The following is an 18,938-nucleotide window of genomic DNA, read 5'->3' as shown; positions in this document are numbered from 1 at the left end:
GAATATTTTAATTCATACAGGGGCTTTTTTGGGGGAATGGTGGTGAAGAATCCATAAATTGACTATATACTGTAGTGATTTCCCTAATCGAAACTCCCTTTTTTCTTTATATTTTTTATCTTTGTGTTCTTTTGTATTGTGGGACCATTTTCTTTGAATTTACAATCATATTTAATGATCCTTTACACTCTTGGAAGGAATGTTCTCCAAAATCTTAAAGCCTTTTATTTTATTGTTAAACAGAAAAATGAATAATTAAAACATGCCCTTGTTGTCTCTTGAATGTCTTTTAGAATTAAGTTTAATGAGCAATCAGTGCATGCCTACTGGCTTAAGTAAATGCTCCACTATGTTACTATCAAATGAATGCTCTTTTGTTAGGTGGACAAATAGTACATTTTTCTTCAAATTCTGTAAAGCAGTGATTTGCCAAGAAAAACAAAAGTGACAAGTCTTGATTGCATTACATAAAAATGCCAATATTATTTGAGATGTTATAATGTGCCTCATTTTTATATTATTTTATATTTAGCATTTCACTCCTCTTGCATGAATTGCTATCAGTAAAGTAGTGCTTACCTGTCTGCTATTTTTCCTGTTTCTGTCTTCATTTCTACAGCAGTCTTCAGCAGCTTTCAAAATTATAAATGTGACTTTCCTGTGGTAGTCTAAAAATTGTTTAGTGTGATGCTAGATTTTTTTTTAAAAAGATGGAACCACAATCTTTCCATTTATTTTAAAATTTTTCTTGATGTTTGTTAAAAGTTTTAATTTAAACAATAATAACCACCTGTGATATCTACTTAAGGCTACTTGATAATGTTTTGTTTATATGTTAGTCTCAATGTCTGAATGTCATATTTTTTGGTTAACAGCTAATCATCCACAGATAAATTTGCATGATTTAATGTAAATGTTTTCTAACTTCAGAAATGACTTATACACTGTATGCAGATATTTTATAAATTCCTATTAAATGGAGTTAGCCTATAATGTATTACTTAATATTTTTATAATTCAAATTACTTTATGTAAAAAAGATTACTAGCCAATATTTTTGCCTGTGAAAATATTATTTTCAACTATACCTAGAGTAAGTATGACATTTCAGAAGATGAATGTTAATGTCTTTTGAATTAATATATTTGGGGGGAAATCCCAATGAAAAAATAACTGTTAGTGACTTAGACTAAAAAGTCATTTAAGATTGCAAAGCCAGTGTATAAATGGTTACTTTAAGATACTTGTTATTTGGATGCAACAATATTATTTTTAAGTTTTAGGTTTTTCTATCACAAGAATTTAGGAATACAAACAAAATTGGGAGCGGGAACTTCAATAAGATAAATATTTGTGTTCTATGTATAGTGTAATGTGTCAGATAGTGAGTGTTTTAATAAATGAATATGTGAATGCATATTTAATCATGGAACTTTTTAAGGCATTTAATATATATTAGTTGAATGAATTAGATGCAGGTTTATTTTATTGTTGAATTATAGCAAACTTTTAGGTTATTTCACATCAAATATGGACACTATAATTGTCAAACATTGAGAATTTTTAAAAATAAATTTTAATGTTTTATGTGATGAAAACTGAATTTGTAATATGAATTATTCATGATACTCTTTTATCATGCAATTTTTTCAGCCATTTTTGTTTTTGCTTCCATCCTTTTACTGGTTTGCCACTTAGAAAAAAAGTGCTGGTGCAAGAAACTTTTACAAGTTAAATCTTTCCCCTTTCCCCTCCCAGTTTTAACTGGTGAAATGACTATTCTACAAGTACAAAACCTTTTTAAATTCTTAAAGAAATTATGTTTGTAATGGGAATCCTTTCAGGACATAGCACAGCGTTGCTGAATTGGATTGAGATAAATCTGCAACCCAAATAGCACACATTGTTATAAAGCTAATCATCTAAAAATTATCTGAAGAACCTGAGTGACTAGTGTGAGAGTCTGGGAAGACCTGAATTTAAATCCTCCTCTGACACATAATTTTATGACATTGGGCCAGATATTTAGTCTCCCAGGAGTCCGAATCTCTTGTAAATGAATAGTTGAAGTCTTTTAAATAGGATATCATTATGACTATGATAGAAAAAATAGAATGATAGTTTTAAATTTTCATGGTTTTTCTTTGAGTTCATTATAGCAAATGATAATTTAAACAACCCAAAGCATCTATAAGTGAAATAAAGCTTTTCTGCAGAAAGTTAGCTACTTAGTGAATTCTTGTGATATAATGGCATGATATGAAGCATATGTATATATATATATATATGCACATGCATTTTTATATATTCCTATAACTTTCTTGTCCTTTCCTGGTATTCAGATGCCCAGCCTACAGAATCTGAAAAAGAAATTTATAATCAGGTGAATGTAGTATTAAAAGATGCAGAAGGCATTCTGGAGGATTTACAGTCGTACAGAGGAGCTGGCCATGAGATACGAGAGGTAAGGCACGTTTAAACATATTTTCAAAAATTCACTTTCAAACATTAACAGTATAATTTTAATTTCAGTTTTTATTATATAAAGTTATGAGAAAATCTTGTTAAAATAGAGAAGTAATTGTCTACAAAATTTTTCCTATGTTGCTCATAGTTTAACCAGATTCTATATTATATTATTAGATAAGAGTATGGAATTTTATATTTTATTGCTCTAAGGAAGAACAATGATCAGATTTCTGTCTAAACTTTTGTTTTTAAAGAATTACCTAAATTGAACTTAATAGATACCTTCCAAGAGTCTGGGTTACACTGTTGTGCTATCAGATATACTTTATTTTTCCATTTCTCTTAATTTGGGCAGTGGCTAACAAAAACAGGATATTTTATGTAAAACAAATAATGTAGATAAGAAAAGAAGAAATGAACAAATTATCTAATTTTGTTCTTCCGTGGTAGATCTTTATTTAGGGAATATTTATCTTTTTTAATATTGTGATCTAGAAAATTTTTAAAGTTGTCTCCTTGTCAGTCAGTAGTATTTTAAAATAGGCTTGATCATTTAGTGACATGAATACTTGAAAAAACTTTTATTTTTGGTAGACTACTGCTTCTGTTAGTTTTATCTAGTTTTGGTGGAGCAGCTAGTGGCACAGTGGAAGAATACTAGGCCTTATGTCAGATTGACTCTCATCCTTATGAGTTCAAATCTGACCTTAGAGCTTTACTACCTTTACTACTTGACCTTGGGAAGTTCATTTAACCTTCATTTCCTCAGCTTCTTATTTATAAAAGGAATTCGAGAAGGAAATGACAAACCTTTCCACTATCTTTTCCAAGAAAATTAATGGAGTAATGAAGAGTCGTATTATGACTAAGATTATTGAACAAGTTTTGGTGCATAGACCACTTGCTTAGGAACTAAAGCATTCAAAACTCCAGTTGATCATCATGAAATTTTGCTATTAAACTTTTCTTCTGTTCTGCTCACTTCACTTTACATCAGTTCATGTTAAGTCTTTCCAGGTTTTTCTTGAAAGCATCCTGGTTGTCATTACAGTGGTATTCCATCACAATCCTTTACCACAACCTCTTCAGCCTTTCTCCATGTGATGGGCATCCCTCGTTTCCAATTCATTGTTATCACAAAAAGACCTACCATAAATATTTTTGTTCATATAGTTCCCTCTACACCACACTTTTAAAAAATCTCTTTGGGATACATTAGTAATGGTATTACTGAGTCAGAGGGTTATACATAGTTTTGTAGTCCTTTGGACATATTTCCAAATCATTTTCCAGAATGATTGGATCAGTTCACAACTCCATCAATAATGCTTTAGAGTCCTAGTTTTCCCAAATTCCTTGCAACATTTGTCATTTTTCTTTTTTGTCATATTAACCAATGTGATAGGTGTGATGTAATAGCTCAGAGTTTTTTAATGTGCATTTCTTTAATCAGTTATTTAGAATATTTCTTCATATGTAGATAGCTTTGATTTCTTCTTCTGAAAATTGCTTCTCCATATCCTTTGAACATTTATCAACTTGGAAATAACTTCTCTTCTTATAAATTTGATTCATATTTCCATTATCAGAGAAAACTTATGTAAAAATTTTCCATTTATAATTACTACATATTTTCCTCCACTCCATTTCCCCTCATTTATGCTTCTCTCGCCTTTCGTCCTGTTGCTCTTTACAGTTTTGCTTCACACTACTCTCTCAATATGCCTTTCTTTCTATCAGCTCTCTACTCCTTTCCCTTTCTCCTTGTCTCCTTCATAATAGAGTAAGATAAGTTTTCTATTACTCAACTTTGTATGTTATTCCTTTTTTGAACCAATTCTGATGAGAGTAAGTTTCCAGCATTGTCTATTATCTCCTACCCCTCATTTTCCCTCTCTACTGTAAAAGTTCTTTTCCATCTCTTTTATGTGAGTTAATTTACTCAATTCCATCTCTCCCTTCTCCCAGTGTAGCAGTTTTTTCTCATCCTTTATTTATTACTCATTCATTTATGAAGGCTGGGTAGCAATTGAGGCAAAGAATCTTTTCTTTCATTTATTCCCCAAAAATAAAGATAAATAAATGAATCTGGGAGTGGGAAACCACTCTGGGTTTCTGACCAAAGCAGAAATGACTGCTATTTACATTCAGTCTGAGTCAGTAGGGACCCAAACAATTGAAACCAATTTAAAGTTGCTTTACGGGGAATTTGAGAGATAGGATAAGTTTCCCTTTACTTTGTGATCTTTGCTCTGCCCTCTTTGCAGTTTTTAAAAAGCTGTTTTATTTGACATTAAAACTCCATGACATAATTATGAATGCTGCATTTTAGTTTATTGGTTTGTGGTTTGGTATGTTATCTAAGAATAAAAGGAAAAGAAAGCTGGGAGTTGATAAAAAATATTAAAAAGATCAAAGATGTATAGAGAAGATTATGGGAGGTATATAAGAAAACAAGTACTACCAAAAATGACCTTATTTTTTATAGCAAGTCTTTTCTTTTTAGTTCACCCAGTTTCAATGCTCTGGAATCATCTTCATCTGTACCCTCATTTCCCATATCCAATGAGGTCCCAAGATTTGATTTACTTTAACAACTGTAACTTTTTGTCCCCTTCTCTCTGTCCTGATGGAGGTTTTCATCCCTTCAGTTGAGCTACAGAAATAACCTCTTAATTGGTGTCACTTGCTCATTTGTCATTCATACAACTACCCAATGGATATTCTTGAAGCGAAGGTTATCTTATATTACTCTCCTATTAAATCAACTTTAAGACTAAAAGCTTATAATATTAATGACAAAGACACTCAGAGACTTTATAGGAATAGTCTCCTTTTTGCCTACTCAAAATATGCATTAGGTATGTGATTACATCAAATGCTAGATTCATAGGGTCATGAGGAAATTCAATAAACATTTAACAGCATCCACTACATGCAATGCATTGTGCTACATTGACTGTGAAGCTAGTAAAATTGTTCTAGCTGTCAAAAACTTAAATTATCTACTTGGAAAAATAACATATGCATACATTAATCAAGTAAATATATTAAAAGTCAATATGAAAACATGGGTGTGATGCTTTGGAGGAGTGAAGCTGGATATTCTAAGGAGCCTGGACAAACAGGTTGTTGTCTTTGGGAGCAAGGAGGCCAGTATGCCTAAAATGTAGAATGTACAATGAGTTTTTAGTCTTCTAGCACCAATTACCTATTGAATATCTCCAATTAGATGTCCTGTGGGGAACCAAAATTCAACATGTCCAAAATAGAACTCATTATATTTCTGCCTTGTATATATGTGTATATAACACGCCCTGTTCCTAATTTAATTCTGTGAAGATACAACTTTTGAATCACCCAGGTTTATTATCTTGAAGTTATCTTTAAATTTTCATTCTCCCTTAACCATCATGCCTAAACAGTAATTATAGCTCAATAATAATCCCCTTGGATGAAATACAACTACTAACTTTGGGATTCAAATTCTTGTAGATAGTTTTATTCTACTTTTCCTGACTGAATACATTTTACTTCTCTTCATGCTTTCTTTGGCCCATCCAAACTTTTCAGCTTACTGTTTTCTTATGTACAGCATTTCATATCCCATCTCCATGTCTCAAGGCAGGCTGACCCACATACTTAAAATGTTCTCTTTATTCACTTCTGCCTCTAGAATCTTTAGATTTTTTTTCAAAACTCAATTAAATGCTACCTGTTACAACTTTTCCAAAGTCCTTTTTTTTTGTCGAGGCAATTAGGGTTAAGTGACTTGCTCAGGGTCACACAGCTAGGAAGTGTAAAGTGTTTGAGACCAAATTTGAACTCTGGTCCTCCTGACTAAAGGGCTGGTGCTTAGAGCACTGCACCCACCTAGCTGCCCCGTCTCTTTCCTTTTTGCTGCTGGTGTCTACCCCTCCAAAATTACTTTGTGTTCATACATCATTTATACCTTTGCAATTTTACAAAGTTTCACAAAATAAATACAAGTTCAGCATTTAGTGAATATCAAATGTGTCTAGAGCACTGTAAAATCTAGAGCCAGATGTAAAATTTAGTTACATGTCTTTGCCTTCAAAAAGTTTAGAAGGGGTATTATGGGTGAGATATTGACATATATAGTTTTCTTTTCTTTTCTTTTTTATTTGCTGAGGCAACTGGGGTTAAGTGACTTGCCTAGGGTCATACAGCTAGGACATGTTAAGTGTCTGAGGCCATATTTGAACTCAACTCCTCCTGACTTCAGGGCTGGTGCTCTAGCCACTGCAGCACCTAGCTGCCCCAACATTATATAGTTTTGTTTTGTTTTTTTTTTTTTTTTAAGAAATGAGATCTTTATTAAAGAAATATGTTGTAAAACTTAATTTATGCTTATTCTGTATGTACTTAAAATAAGTATGTAATATATGTAACATAATATATAATAAAATAATTAATAAGTACATAATAAGTATATTCCTGTCAGAATTTAAGCTTTCAAGTAGTGATTATTTCATTTATTACTTTTGTATCCCCAGAAACTAGTAGAGTGCTTAACATTAGTAGACACTTAAATGTTTTAAATGATTGCTCAATAAGAGAATTCATAAACATATAATAGATCATAACTTCTGGAGATGGACTTCTTTCTTTGTGATTCTACTATTTAAACTGTGTATATTATTTTTGGTGGTCCTAATTTAGCCACACCAGTAGATTTTCTTTTCAAACCAGAACAATTCCACTTTTAAAAGGTAACCAAAAAAAGGAAATTATTTAAATTCAAATTGTAGAAAATTTCTTCTTATTATTTATAGTTGTTGAGTTTTTTCAATGCTTTAAAAGTTGCAAGTTTCTTGGATTTATATTTAACAAGATGGTTCTGCTAAAGTATGTAATAGAATTTTGTAGCACTTTCACTAATACATAAAAATGGTTTTATATAAAGAGCTTTCACACTGAAGAGAGGACCTCGAAACTCTAAAAATCTTTAAAGGAGAAAATCTCCTTCAACTCTGCCTCAGTGAAGATCCTGTCCCTAGGGACAAAGTTTCATCCTTGTTATCTGGGTGGGGCTGGCTCAGTCCTGAAACTCATTGAATTCAATTCAAATTCCAGCTCAAGCTGAAACCTAGCCATGAGGCAACTTGGGACTCTACCCATGAGCCCCCCTTTAGCTTGTAGCCAAAGCTCCCATTATAAAAGAGCTAAACTAAAACTCTCTTTGCAGAGGTTCCAAACATGCCATGCTATGCCATGCTTGGGATGCCAAGGGCCTCTGTCTACTGGAATATTCTTTCCAGCGTCATTCTCTCTTTATCCTCACCTATTTCCCTAACCAGACTTTATGCCTCTCTTGTCAGGATTTCTAACCTTATTTCCAATCCCCATAATAAATCCTTTTATCAATCTAGGTTTTTGGGTCTGTAAATTCTTTTACAGAGAACCTCCACACTGCCAGAAGGGGATCTCCAAAACTCCCTATCATTGCGCCAAATCCCAAAGGGTTGCAGGGGAGCCAAACTTCTCCATTTGGTTCCCTGAACCACGAACCTACCACTAGATCTTATCATTTGACTCCCTGACCACCAGAAGTTCTGATTTCATTTTGGTTCCCTAAATCTAAACCTTATCAAAACTAGTCATTTGCATAGTAAGTTTACATAATTAATAATAACAGTAGTAGACTGTGCCCACTCATCTCAGTAGCAGGTACTAAACTGAATAATCACTATACTATTCATTATCAGTGGTAGTAAATTCAGGAATACTGATTTATACGTTTTTTATTGAAAAATATTGATGTATTTATGCAGGACTTATACTTGAAAATATCCAACAGCATTGGCCCTGCTTTGAATCCCCCAGTTTTGGAAAATTTATTCTTAAAAAATCCAATTTTTGCAAAGTAAGTAATTCAGTGGGAACAAGTGGGATGCTTCTTTCACTGATATCTCAAAACCCAAAACAGGAAACTCCTGAACATTAACATGTCTTCCCAAGGAAATCATCTTAGTATTTTTTTCCACCAAGAAATTACGCGGTTGAACAAAATGCTGCCTATACCAAATACCTAAGGAAATAATCTTGTGGAAGGATAACACATTCATAGTTCAGAGTCAGAAGAAAGGGTAAACATATTCTTTGTTTTTAGGTATTCCCAGGTCACTCCTCAATCATTCCCCATTCAATGACCTTTCTTCATTTGTTTATTACGTATTTGAGCACTCACCCTCACTCTTATCCTAAAAGCTATACAAAGCTAATCTAACTTTTGTCTATTTTGCTTTAAATTTTGAAGGCAATACAACATCCAGCTGATGAGAAGTTGCAAGAGAAGGCATGGGGTGCAGTTATTCCACTAGTAGGCAAACTAAAGAAATTTTATGAGTTTTCTCAGAGGTTAGGTAAGTTGTTGAAAATATAGTGACTATATAAGCAGCCTAATAAGGAAAATAATCATTACTAAAGATGTTGAATGGTAAATTTCACATTAAGGAATTTTATATACAATTTAGTCTCATTTATCAGCTCCACTTTTCTTAATTACTAATTTTCTTGAAACACTTTGATAGAAATGTGTAATTTGCATAAGAGCACTTTTCTCAGTTTTTCTAACCTGTCTTAACCTGCATTGTTCTAACAAGGCTTGGCCTTAATTTATTCAAGCTAAAGAGGTTCCATTTTGGCAGATTGATAACATAATTTCATCTTTTTCTGTCAAATTATTGCAATTCTTCCATGCGTGGGATTTGGCCTTTGGATGACTAAGTTTTAAGTCAGAATCATTCCTGCGATTGGTTCAAGCATTATGGAATATGCTACAAATTGAAATTCCGGGGCTGAAACATTTATTATCTTTCCCTATTTTATACAAAAGGATTTTCCAGGGAGCTATATGGGGGAAAGGAAAAATTTCTTTTTGATTCCTTTCTCACATGTTGCTACTTCATCTTCCTTTATGGCAGGATCAAAGTATATTAATCTAATGAAAGTCAGAAAAGGTAAACTGACTTCGGATGCATAGCATAACATAACATCATGAGTTATTTCCTTTCAAATCCTTTTGTATTTGGAGCATTTGTTTTCTTGAGTAATTTAAGAGATATAACTTTGAAGAAGTAATTATTATATAAATGAGAGAATCTCTCATTTATATAATGCATATGTACAAATGCATATGTACATTTTAAATGATAGAAGCCATAATAAATGGATTATGCATTCAATATGAAATGCCATTTTAAAAATCATTTCAATTCAGAAGATTGGAAAATTACTATTTATCTTTTATACTATAGAGCAGTTTATTAAAATCTCTGGCATAAAAATATGAGGATAGAAGATGGATGTAAATATTACCCTTTTGTCTATAGTAACAAGAATGGTAAAGTTTTATTTTCTTGAGTTTTTAACATCATTTTACATCATTTGCTATTAAAACATGAATTTACATTGCATCTCTAGTATTTTCTATATATTTTCAGTCCCAAAATCTGAGTTTAGAAAGTCTTTGATTGCTACATATTATCAAATTCTTCTGACATTTCCACACTCCTGTTGATATTATGCTACTTTACATTTTACTTTTATGCCATTCAAATAGAAAGTATACCTTTAGATGCCTTTAATTTGGTATCTCGAGTCAGTCATTGAATAAACCAAGCTTTATGAGAATCCATGTTTTCCATTTGTAATTAAGAATTGTAGACCTAGGTGTTACTCAAGAATTCCAATGTGTTCAATTTTTTCAATAAAGTGATTAGAAAGCAGCTATATTTGAAATGGGCATTACCAACAGGAAGTAGGGTATTCTTTTAATTGACTTTTGAAGTTATCTACCAGCTCTGTCCCTTAACTAGGAAAGATTCCTAAATTTCCTGGCCAGTGGGTAAAGACTAATAAACGTGGCTGTTAAATTTTGAAATAGTTTGTACATCTTAATAGGAAACTTAGAAACTATTAATTAAATAATTCCAGATTTTATAACTTTACAAAGTAGGTGTCATTGAATAATAGCTCTTTGTCTTCTGCATTTCTACAACTGTCATTTATTGATATGATTTGAATTAGTCATGGTGCCAAGTTATTTAGTGAGGCAATATGGTGTAGTTTGTAGAGAGCTAACATCTGTGTCAGGAAGACCGTGTTATAGTTCTGCCTCTGGAGCATACTAACTATATAACTAAACAAATCATTTAACCTTTCAGTGTCTCAGTCAACTTTCTAAAACTATGCCCAGTTATATAATTAGTATTATTCCTTACTCAGAACTGCCTAAACCAGTGAAATCACAGGTCTAGTTAAAAAAAAAAAAAACCAATAAATTCTTTATTTTCCTTTAATCTCTGATCGAGTTAATTGATTTCTAGAGGTCTTTGTTTAGATAAGATATAAGAGAAGTAGTAAAGGTAAATCAGTAATTTGATACTTATTACTTAACCTTGCAGAGGAAAGGACTGTGATATTTACTAATCTGATATTCTAAAAGTATAGCACTTTTAAATTAATTATACTTATTTTTAACATATCTCAATCTTTCCATACTAATAAGTTTATTATCTAAGTCTTTCCATTCCAATATGTACAACTTCCTCATGAAAACATTTTTGTAGAATTTATCTTGGAAAGCTTAAAATGCTTTAGACTATTAGATCAGTTACTATGTAACGTAAAATTTGTACGTGTTTATTTCCTTTTGCATACATACTTATTATATAAGGAAGAATTCTCAGTATTTTGGTCACAAAATGTAAATACACAAAATCTATGAGGGTTTTTTTTTTAAGAATTATTTTGAAATAAACTTTAGATAGATGCGTTTTAGTCAAAATGTTTGATATTTTCTTAGAGTTGTTAAATATATCATTTCAGAAGTTAAATGAACTCATCCTTCTATCTTTGAAATGTGGAAATGTTCCAATACTGATTAAAATTAAAGCAACCATTTCTTATTTTATTATAAGATATATTCTTCTCATTAAAAAAAAATTAGACTAATTTATCTTTACTGCTAATATGTGTTTAAAAACTTGGTGAGAGGGATAATTGTTAAAACTTGTGGATTATGTTTTTATTTAATAAATATCAAAAAAATAGGAAAAAACTTTCCATTTTTAACTTTATTAAGAGGCAGCATTGAGAGGTCTTCTGGGAGCCTTGACAAGTACCCCATATTCTCCAACACAGCACCTAGAGCGAGAGCAGGCTCTTGCTAAACAGTTTGCAGAGATTCTTCATTTCACACTCCGATTTGATGAACTCAAGGTAGACTTTTTGCTTTTTTGTGAATGTTGTTAAATTATTGATTATTTCATTAATCAAAAAAATCTGTAGATCTCCACAGATAATTGCATTTTTAAGGGAAATATTTTAATTCATTTTTTTTGTCATACATTTAGGATTTGAATGCAGAGTAAATTGTAGTAAGCAGAACTAATGAACCTAAGTAAAAAACAAGACTGGTAAAATCTTGGTGGTATTTCTGATAGAAATGTATGACTGAAATTAAATTACACAACTTCTTCATTTAACTTTACTATGTTTTGTCATTTGCAAAATTGGGTGATGTTAATTTTCTCTTGAATATATGAATATGGGTATATTTATGTATGTAAGCATGTATTGATATAAGTGCTTTTCTATTTTGTTCATCATCAAGTAATTTCATTGGTATAAGAAGCTTCCTTTGAGGACACTCCTTCTACCAATATATCTGAGCAAATATTTGACAACTTGTCTTAGAATGCTGTCTAGCCACTGAGAGGTTAATACTTGACTGAGATCATGTAAATCAGTATTTTGAGAAGAAAGATTGAACTCAGATTTCTTCACTCAAGTCTGGTCATTTATCCATGGCATCTCATTGCCTAAATGAAGTTCTTTTTGATATTATAAACTTTGTCTTAAGAGCAAGTATTTATTAAGCATCTACTTGGCGCCCATACTATATTAGGTGTTGGAGAAATAAAAATCAAAATGACTCTTGCTCTAAAAATGTTTACATTCTATTATCAGGATATATTATAAACATAAAAGAGCATATACATACATATTCATGCAAAGTAAATTGGGGAGGGAGATTTTGGGAGGAGAGAGAAAGAACAGTAGCAACTGAAGGATTCAGAATAAGCCTAATGTAGAAGATGGCACTTGAAAGAAGTTAAGAGTTCTAAGAGTTGGAGGTAGGAAGAAACTATTACAGTAATGAGGGAAAGGCACAAAGATGAGAGATGGAATATAATTGTGAGGGACAGCAGGTGAACTATTTTAGTTAGAAAATAGAGTGCATGAGGAGAGATAATATTTAATAAGTTTGAAATAGTAGACTGGAACAAAATTGAAAAGGTCTTTAAAAGACAGAAGAAATTGTATTCCAAAAGCATTTGGGAGCTGTTGTAGCTTCTTGAGCAAGAAAGTAACGTGATTTATCAGTTTGGCATTGTTTGGAGCATGAGTTGGAGAGGTAACAGACTAGATTTAGGGGGATAATTAGGACATGATTTCCTATCATATCAAATAATTTGAATATGAACTTAGGATATAGAATTAGAACTGTGAAATAACTTAAAAGCAATGTCATAAAGTAGATAATGGCTCTAGAATTGAAGTCAGTAATATTTGGATTCAAATTCCAACTTTTCCCCATCCCCCAAATCAACATCTATAGCTGTATGATTCTAGATTATGCATGTACTGTCTGAAGCTCAGATTCTTCTATGGGATAGTTGTAGTACCTACCTTACAGGGCTATTGTACTTTAAAAGGAGAGCTCAGAGGAGATAATATAAACAAAATATTTTACAAATGTTACAGTACTATGTAATTATCAATACAAACCACATTTATTTTCCATATTTAAAAAAACTAGTTAAAGATTACCTAGGAACAAGATTACACTGGGAGCAAGTGGCAAACTTAAGAGAATTCAAAACTTGATCCATTGATTCCAAATCCAGTACATTTTTAGCCATTGTGTTCTTCCCTGTTACTGAAATAACTAGGCTCTCACCTTGCTGGCCACTGTCCTAAAGCACCAACTAAATATTTAATTATTACTGTCTCAGTATTTTGTTACTCATGTAGAGTAGCTGTCTTCCTATAGAAGGTCTTAAATCCCAATTTGAAAGAGACTGCTTACTTGGACTTAAACATATTAAATTTAATAAACCAATAAAATATATACAATGGAACATCACAGTAAATCAAATTCATTTTCTTAATTTTATTTAATGGGAGGGAGATGTGATGTGCATATGTATTTTGTTACCAAAAAATCAATTTTACAAAGGTTCTCATTAATCTATGTACAATTGTGGGACATTATAAGTATTTTTGACTAGAAAATTGCCTAAATAAATACTATTTTACATATAGAGATTTTAGAGGGAGAAAAGGTATTGAAGATAATGAATTGCTTTTAGATAGAAGTTATACAGTAACTTCACAGTAAATAATTAGGTTAACACTTTGTGAATGCTTACATATATATTTATTAATGTTAACTCTATATATTCTAGATGACAAATCCTGCTATACAGAATGATTTCAGCTATTACAGAAGAACACTGAGTCGTATGAGGATCAATAATGTTCCAGTAAGTTCTTACTTGGAAAAAAGTGTCAGAGGGATTTTTTTTTTTAAATAAGGCTTTTAAAAGTGATAGTAAATATGAACAACAATATTTGTGGTGTAGTGAGAGAAAAGACACTCTAAGTGAATGGTCTCTTTTATCTAGAACCTATTGTTCATCTGCTATTCCTGTTGGCTCCCACAATTTGAATGTTTATTAATATTATAGTAATAAGACTTTTTTTTATTAACACAGCACATTTGTTTTATATCTAATTTTATCTATTAAAAATTCTTGTGAATAATGGAGAGAGGGAAAAACAAAAACTCTTTATGTTACAATCTTAGAATTTTTTGAGACACACTGATTAATGGGAAGGGAAGAATACCAGAGATGTTAAGGAAAAATAAGACATTACATACTAGAGGCTTTCAAATCACCTTCATTATTTCTTATTAAGAAAATGACATGACATTTGCTTTCTTTCTGATCAGTGACCACTTTTTTCATTTTAGTTTCCTGTATATAACCTTCTCCACCTATAGGAACTAATACCATTTTATAAAACTAGAACAAGTGTAACTTGACTCTAAAATAGTAATGTCATTTTGGTCTTCTTTCAAGAATGAAGGGCAACATTCATTGAAGAACCAGACTGGATGCTGAAATGGAAATGTGACAGTTTTTCCTGTCAAGGTTATGTTTTACTAATGTACCAGGGGAGGAAAATATGATGTGTGTGTGTGTGTGCGCGCGAGCATATTTTTAGACTTAGGAGTGAGACAGAAGACCAGAGAGATTTATTCTGTAGGGAGATTGAAAGGGACAGGGACAGATAAAGGATTCCAGAGTAGCAGTGAAGATCTAGTATAAATTTGTAATTAGCAAGGATTTGTTAATGTTAAGTGCCTGCTGTGTCCCAGGAACTCTGCTAGGTGTTACAAAAGCAAAAATGAAACAGTTCCTGCTCTCGAGATGCTTCTGTCAGAGGAGACAAAAGTACATACATAAGTACATACAGAAAATGTAGAAAATGAATACATGTGAATTTTGAGGGAGAAAGCTCTGTGATTTGAGTCTAAAAAGATTTTATTGTAGTGTGTGGTGCTTGAATTGGGTCTTGAAGGAAATAAAAGATTGTACAAGGTAAAAATAAAAAGGGCATTCCAGGTAAGGGAGATAGTACAGTAGCATAGAGATGAAATGAGTAATGTGAATTTGGCTAGAGTCGAGTCACAGGGGAAAGGTGGAAGGTATTAAGGATTGTTAAGGGGTCCCATTGAACTTGTCTTTTTGATTTGCTGTATTTTCCAGAGCATGCAGGGGGCCTTGAATATATCAAGGACAGTGCTCCCCCTTCTTCCCTCTTCCCCCCCCCCCCCCAAATAATCTCTGCAAAACTGGGAGATTTGCTTGTGTAGCTAGGAAGTTGGCATCCTGTAGCTATATAGTCCATCCTATATTTATAGTTTAGTAATTTCCAAAAGAAAAGAATCCAATTTTTGCCATTGCTTTGCTCCTCTCCTTTGGGAGGAGCTTGGTCTTTTTCCCTTTTTTATTGAATCCTTCCCCCTCCCCTGCTACTTCCCTTCTAGGTTTCTCTTCCTTTGGCCTGTATGAATACATAAGTATGCAAGCTTCTGTTTGAATTGTGAACTCTTCAGGTTCCACATGAACATTTATAATAAAGCTAGTTTTCACATAAGTTTCATTATTTTGTGATTGTTGATAAAAGGTAATTATAAAACTAAAAAAGAGGACTTTATACTAAAAGCAATAGGGAGACATAGAAGTTTAAAATTAGGTATGTTATCCTTGTAATGGATAGACTTGTACTTATTCTTGTACTTTGGGAAAATCACATTGACAACTATATAGATTTAAGATATAGGAGAGAGATTTGAGTCTGGGGGACCAATTAGAAGGGCTGATAATCTAGACAAAAGGTGTTGAGAGCCTGAACCAGGGTGGTGGCCTTATAAGTGGAGAGAGATGGATTCCTGCAAGTATTGTTATGGAGATGAAAGGGAACATGATCTAATAACTGAATGACTTTTCTTGAGTAAGGAGAAACTAAGGAATCAAGGATAGTATTGAGGTTATGAACCTAGGAGTCTGAAGGATAGTATAAGGTCTGTGATAAAAATAAAAATAATAGTATCTGAAGGGGGAAAATAAAGAATTCTGTTTTGGATTAGTTGAGTTTGAGGTGTCCACAGAACAAAGAAGTAATTGGTAATATGAAATGTGAGCTCAGGAAAAACACTAGGATTAGATATTTAGATTGGTTAGTAATCAGCATAAAAATAATAATGATTGGCATGAGGTATGATGAAGCCATGAAATGAGAAAATGAAGTCTACTGAATAAGTACTTATTAAATGCTTTTTATGTGCCAAGCAATTTTCTAAGCTTTGGGGATACAAGTAAAGGTAAAAACAGCGTCTCTGTCCTGAGGGACAGCCTGTGAAAATGTCTGGAGTCCAGAAATGGTGTGTCCTGTGTTAGTTACACCAAGGAGGTCTTTGTTACTGTATTGTGGAGTATGTGAATGGGAATAAAGTATGAGATACCTAGAAAGGTAGGAAGTGAGGAGCCAGGTTATGAAGGTTTTTAAAAACCAAACAGGATTTTATATTTGATATCTAGAGATAATAGAAAGCCACTAATATATAGTAATAGAAAGAAAGGTTAAATATATTGGGAACCTGGTTGTGAAAAATTTAAAAAGCATTATAAATATCAACTTTTAAATTGTGATGGATCTCCATAGCATGTTTTCCAACCTTCTTCATTGTACAGGTTTTTTTTTTTTTTTTTTTTTTTTAAGATACATTAGCTTTTCCCCAGTAATTTATTCCTTCATCTTCTCTCTTATCAGATACATAAAAAAGAATTGTTGAGGACAAGATGATCTTAATGACAGATACTTTTTTTTCCCCCTGCCCTAATCTGTGATTTTATCAGGTGTTATTCTTTTGGTAAGGAACTTTCCTTTACCATCACATGAAGCTCAGTAACTTAGAAAATTGCTTGGAGCACTGAAATGAATTGTCTATAGTCACACAACTAGTAAATAGCAGAGTTGGCATTTGAATCTACATCTTTTGAACTCCAAATTCTTAATTCTTTGCACTGTATCATACTGCTTTTTGACTACATTTTATTTTCTTACTCTACTGTAGAGTTCATTTTTAATGTTTTTTCTCTCAGCTTGAATTCAGTGGGATATGTGCTATAAAACAATCATTCTGATCCTTCTCTGGCCAAATTAACAGCTAATTTTCCCAAGTCTATCTGTTAGGTAATTTTTTTTTTATCAGGTTTTTATTTTCTAAAAATTTGTTCAACATCACAGTGTTGTTTGGCATATTCTTTATATTTCCTTTCCTTTCCTTTCTTCTTCTCTACCTCCCTTCCTCCTTTTAAAAATTACATCTTTTATTTTTTATTTTTTATTTTTTTTAAACAAGCATTATATTTCTTCCTCCCATTATCTTTTACCATGATTGGAGCATTAGGGACAGGGAGAAAAGAAAAACATATCCTCACAATCATTGTCAAACAAAACAAATTCCCATATTGATTTTGTCAGGAGATGAGTAGTATTCTTCACCTTTCCTCTAAAATCATGGTGGTTCATTGTGTTAAGTAGAGTTCTTTGTGTTACGCAGAGTTCTTAGATCTTTCAAAGTTGTACAGTGTTGTCATTATATAAATTGTTCTCCTGCTTCTATTCATTTTATTTTGCATCTTTTCATACATAAAATCTTCGAGAGTTTCTCTGAAACTATTCCATTCTTTCTTTTAATGGCATAGCAGTATATTACATTATATTAATTTGCCATACTATGTTGAGCTATTCTCAACTTTATAGACACCCTCTTAGTTTCCAGCTTTTAATCACTATAAAAAAAGCTTCTGTGAATGTTTTTGTACATATAGGATTTTTTCCTCTTTATTTAATCCCTTTGTATCTAATACTGGTATGACTGGGCCAAAGTATATGCATAGTTGTGATATTTAGGGCATAGTTCCAAATTTATTATATTTGCTTTGTAACATGTTTTGGGAAAGCATTAATTTTATTGATAATTGTGATGTAACTACTAATTAGAAAGGCATACAAAACCAAGTTAATAAGCTTCTTTCCCCAAAATACGCAGTTATATAAGTATGGTTGTTAACAAGTCTAATCATTTAACCAGATTAGCAAGTATAGTAATTTTCAACAAATAAATTTTTTTCAAGATTAATGGATATATTTAGTCAGGCTACATATCACTTTCTATTCTAGAAGAAAGAAGTTAAGGATAGAAGAAATGGAAGATGTAAAGGTAAGGGAAAGAACAGATAAAAGATAGGAACTAGAAGGGAGGAATGGACAGAGGTAAGGGTACAGGAAAGAGAAAGAGAAATAAGCATATGAGCAAATCAAGGAGCAAAGGACTCAACCTGGAGGAGGAGGTGAGAATGGTAATTAATGGGTAAGTTAAAGTATAAGTAGTTGAAGAAGGGAAAGGGAGCTGAATGACAGTTTTGGAATTGAGATCCCACTAGCAGCTCATCACAATTAGTTTTCCAAGAGAGTTTTCCTAGCAAGAAAGATAGAGACTTAAAGATTTGAAATTTAGGTAGGAAAGTAGGGTATTGAATATACATTATGCGTGAAATGTGTTATATCTTGCCAGTTCCAGTAGCGTATTGAATACACATTGTATGTGGAATGTGTTATATCTTGCCAGTTCCAGGAGATTGTTTTATGTGCTGTGAATGCAAATAAGCGGCTAAAGGAATACTTCTCTGCTCTCTCAAAAAAAAAAAAAAAAAAAAAGTAAAGGAGAATCCTGACCTGTGTGAACAAGTGGGAGGATAGGAGAAAAGAGATGAAAAAGGATCACTTAGCGCTATGAAACA

The 18,938-nt window shown here is 32.2% G+C and overlaps 1 protein-coding gene across 4 annotated transcripts in view; it reads left to right on the top strand.

Moving 5' to 3' along the window:
- CYRIB (CYFIP related Rac1 interactor B) overlaps nt 1-18,938 on the top strand; it is a 197,519-nt gene that overhangs the window by 167,568 nt on the left and 11,013 nt on the right. For all 4 annotated transcript variants that reach the window (XM_051971088.1, XM_051971089.1, XM_051971087.1 and 1 more), the window contains 4 exons: nt 2,343-2,464; nt 8,750-8,855; nt 11,579-11,715; nt 13,968-14,045. In XM_051971088.1, the coding sequence (XP_051827048.1) occupies nt 2,343-2,464; nt 8,750-8,855; nt 11,579-11,715; nt 13,968-14,045 (443 nt within the window). The remainder of the gene's footprint in view (nt 1-2,342; nt 2,465-8,749; nt 8,856-11,578; nt 11,716-13,967; nt 14,046-18,938) is intronic.

The sequence above is a fragment of the Antechinus flavipes genome, chromosome 1, assembly GCF_016432865.1.
Source record: "Antechinus flavipes isolate AdamAnt ecotype Samford, QLD, Australia chromosome 1, AdamAnt_v2, whole genome shotgun sequence".
NCBI lineage: Eukaryota > Metazoa > Chordata > Mammalia > Dasyuromorphia > Dasyuridae > Antechinus > Antechinus flavipes.
Note: the sequence above shows the minus strand (reverse complement) of the source record. Positions and strands in the feature narration are given on the sequence as shown.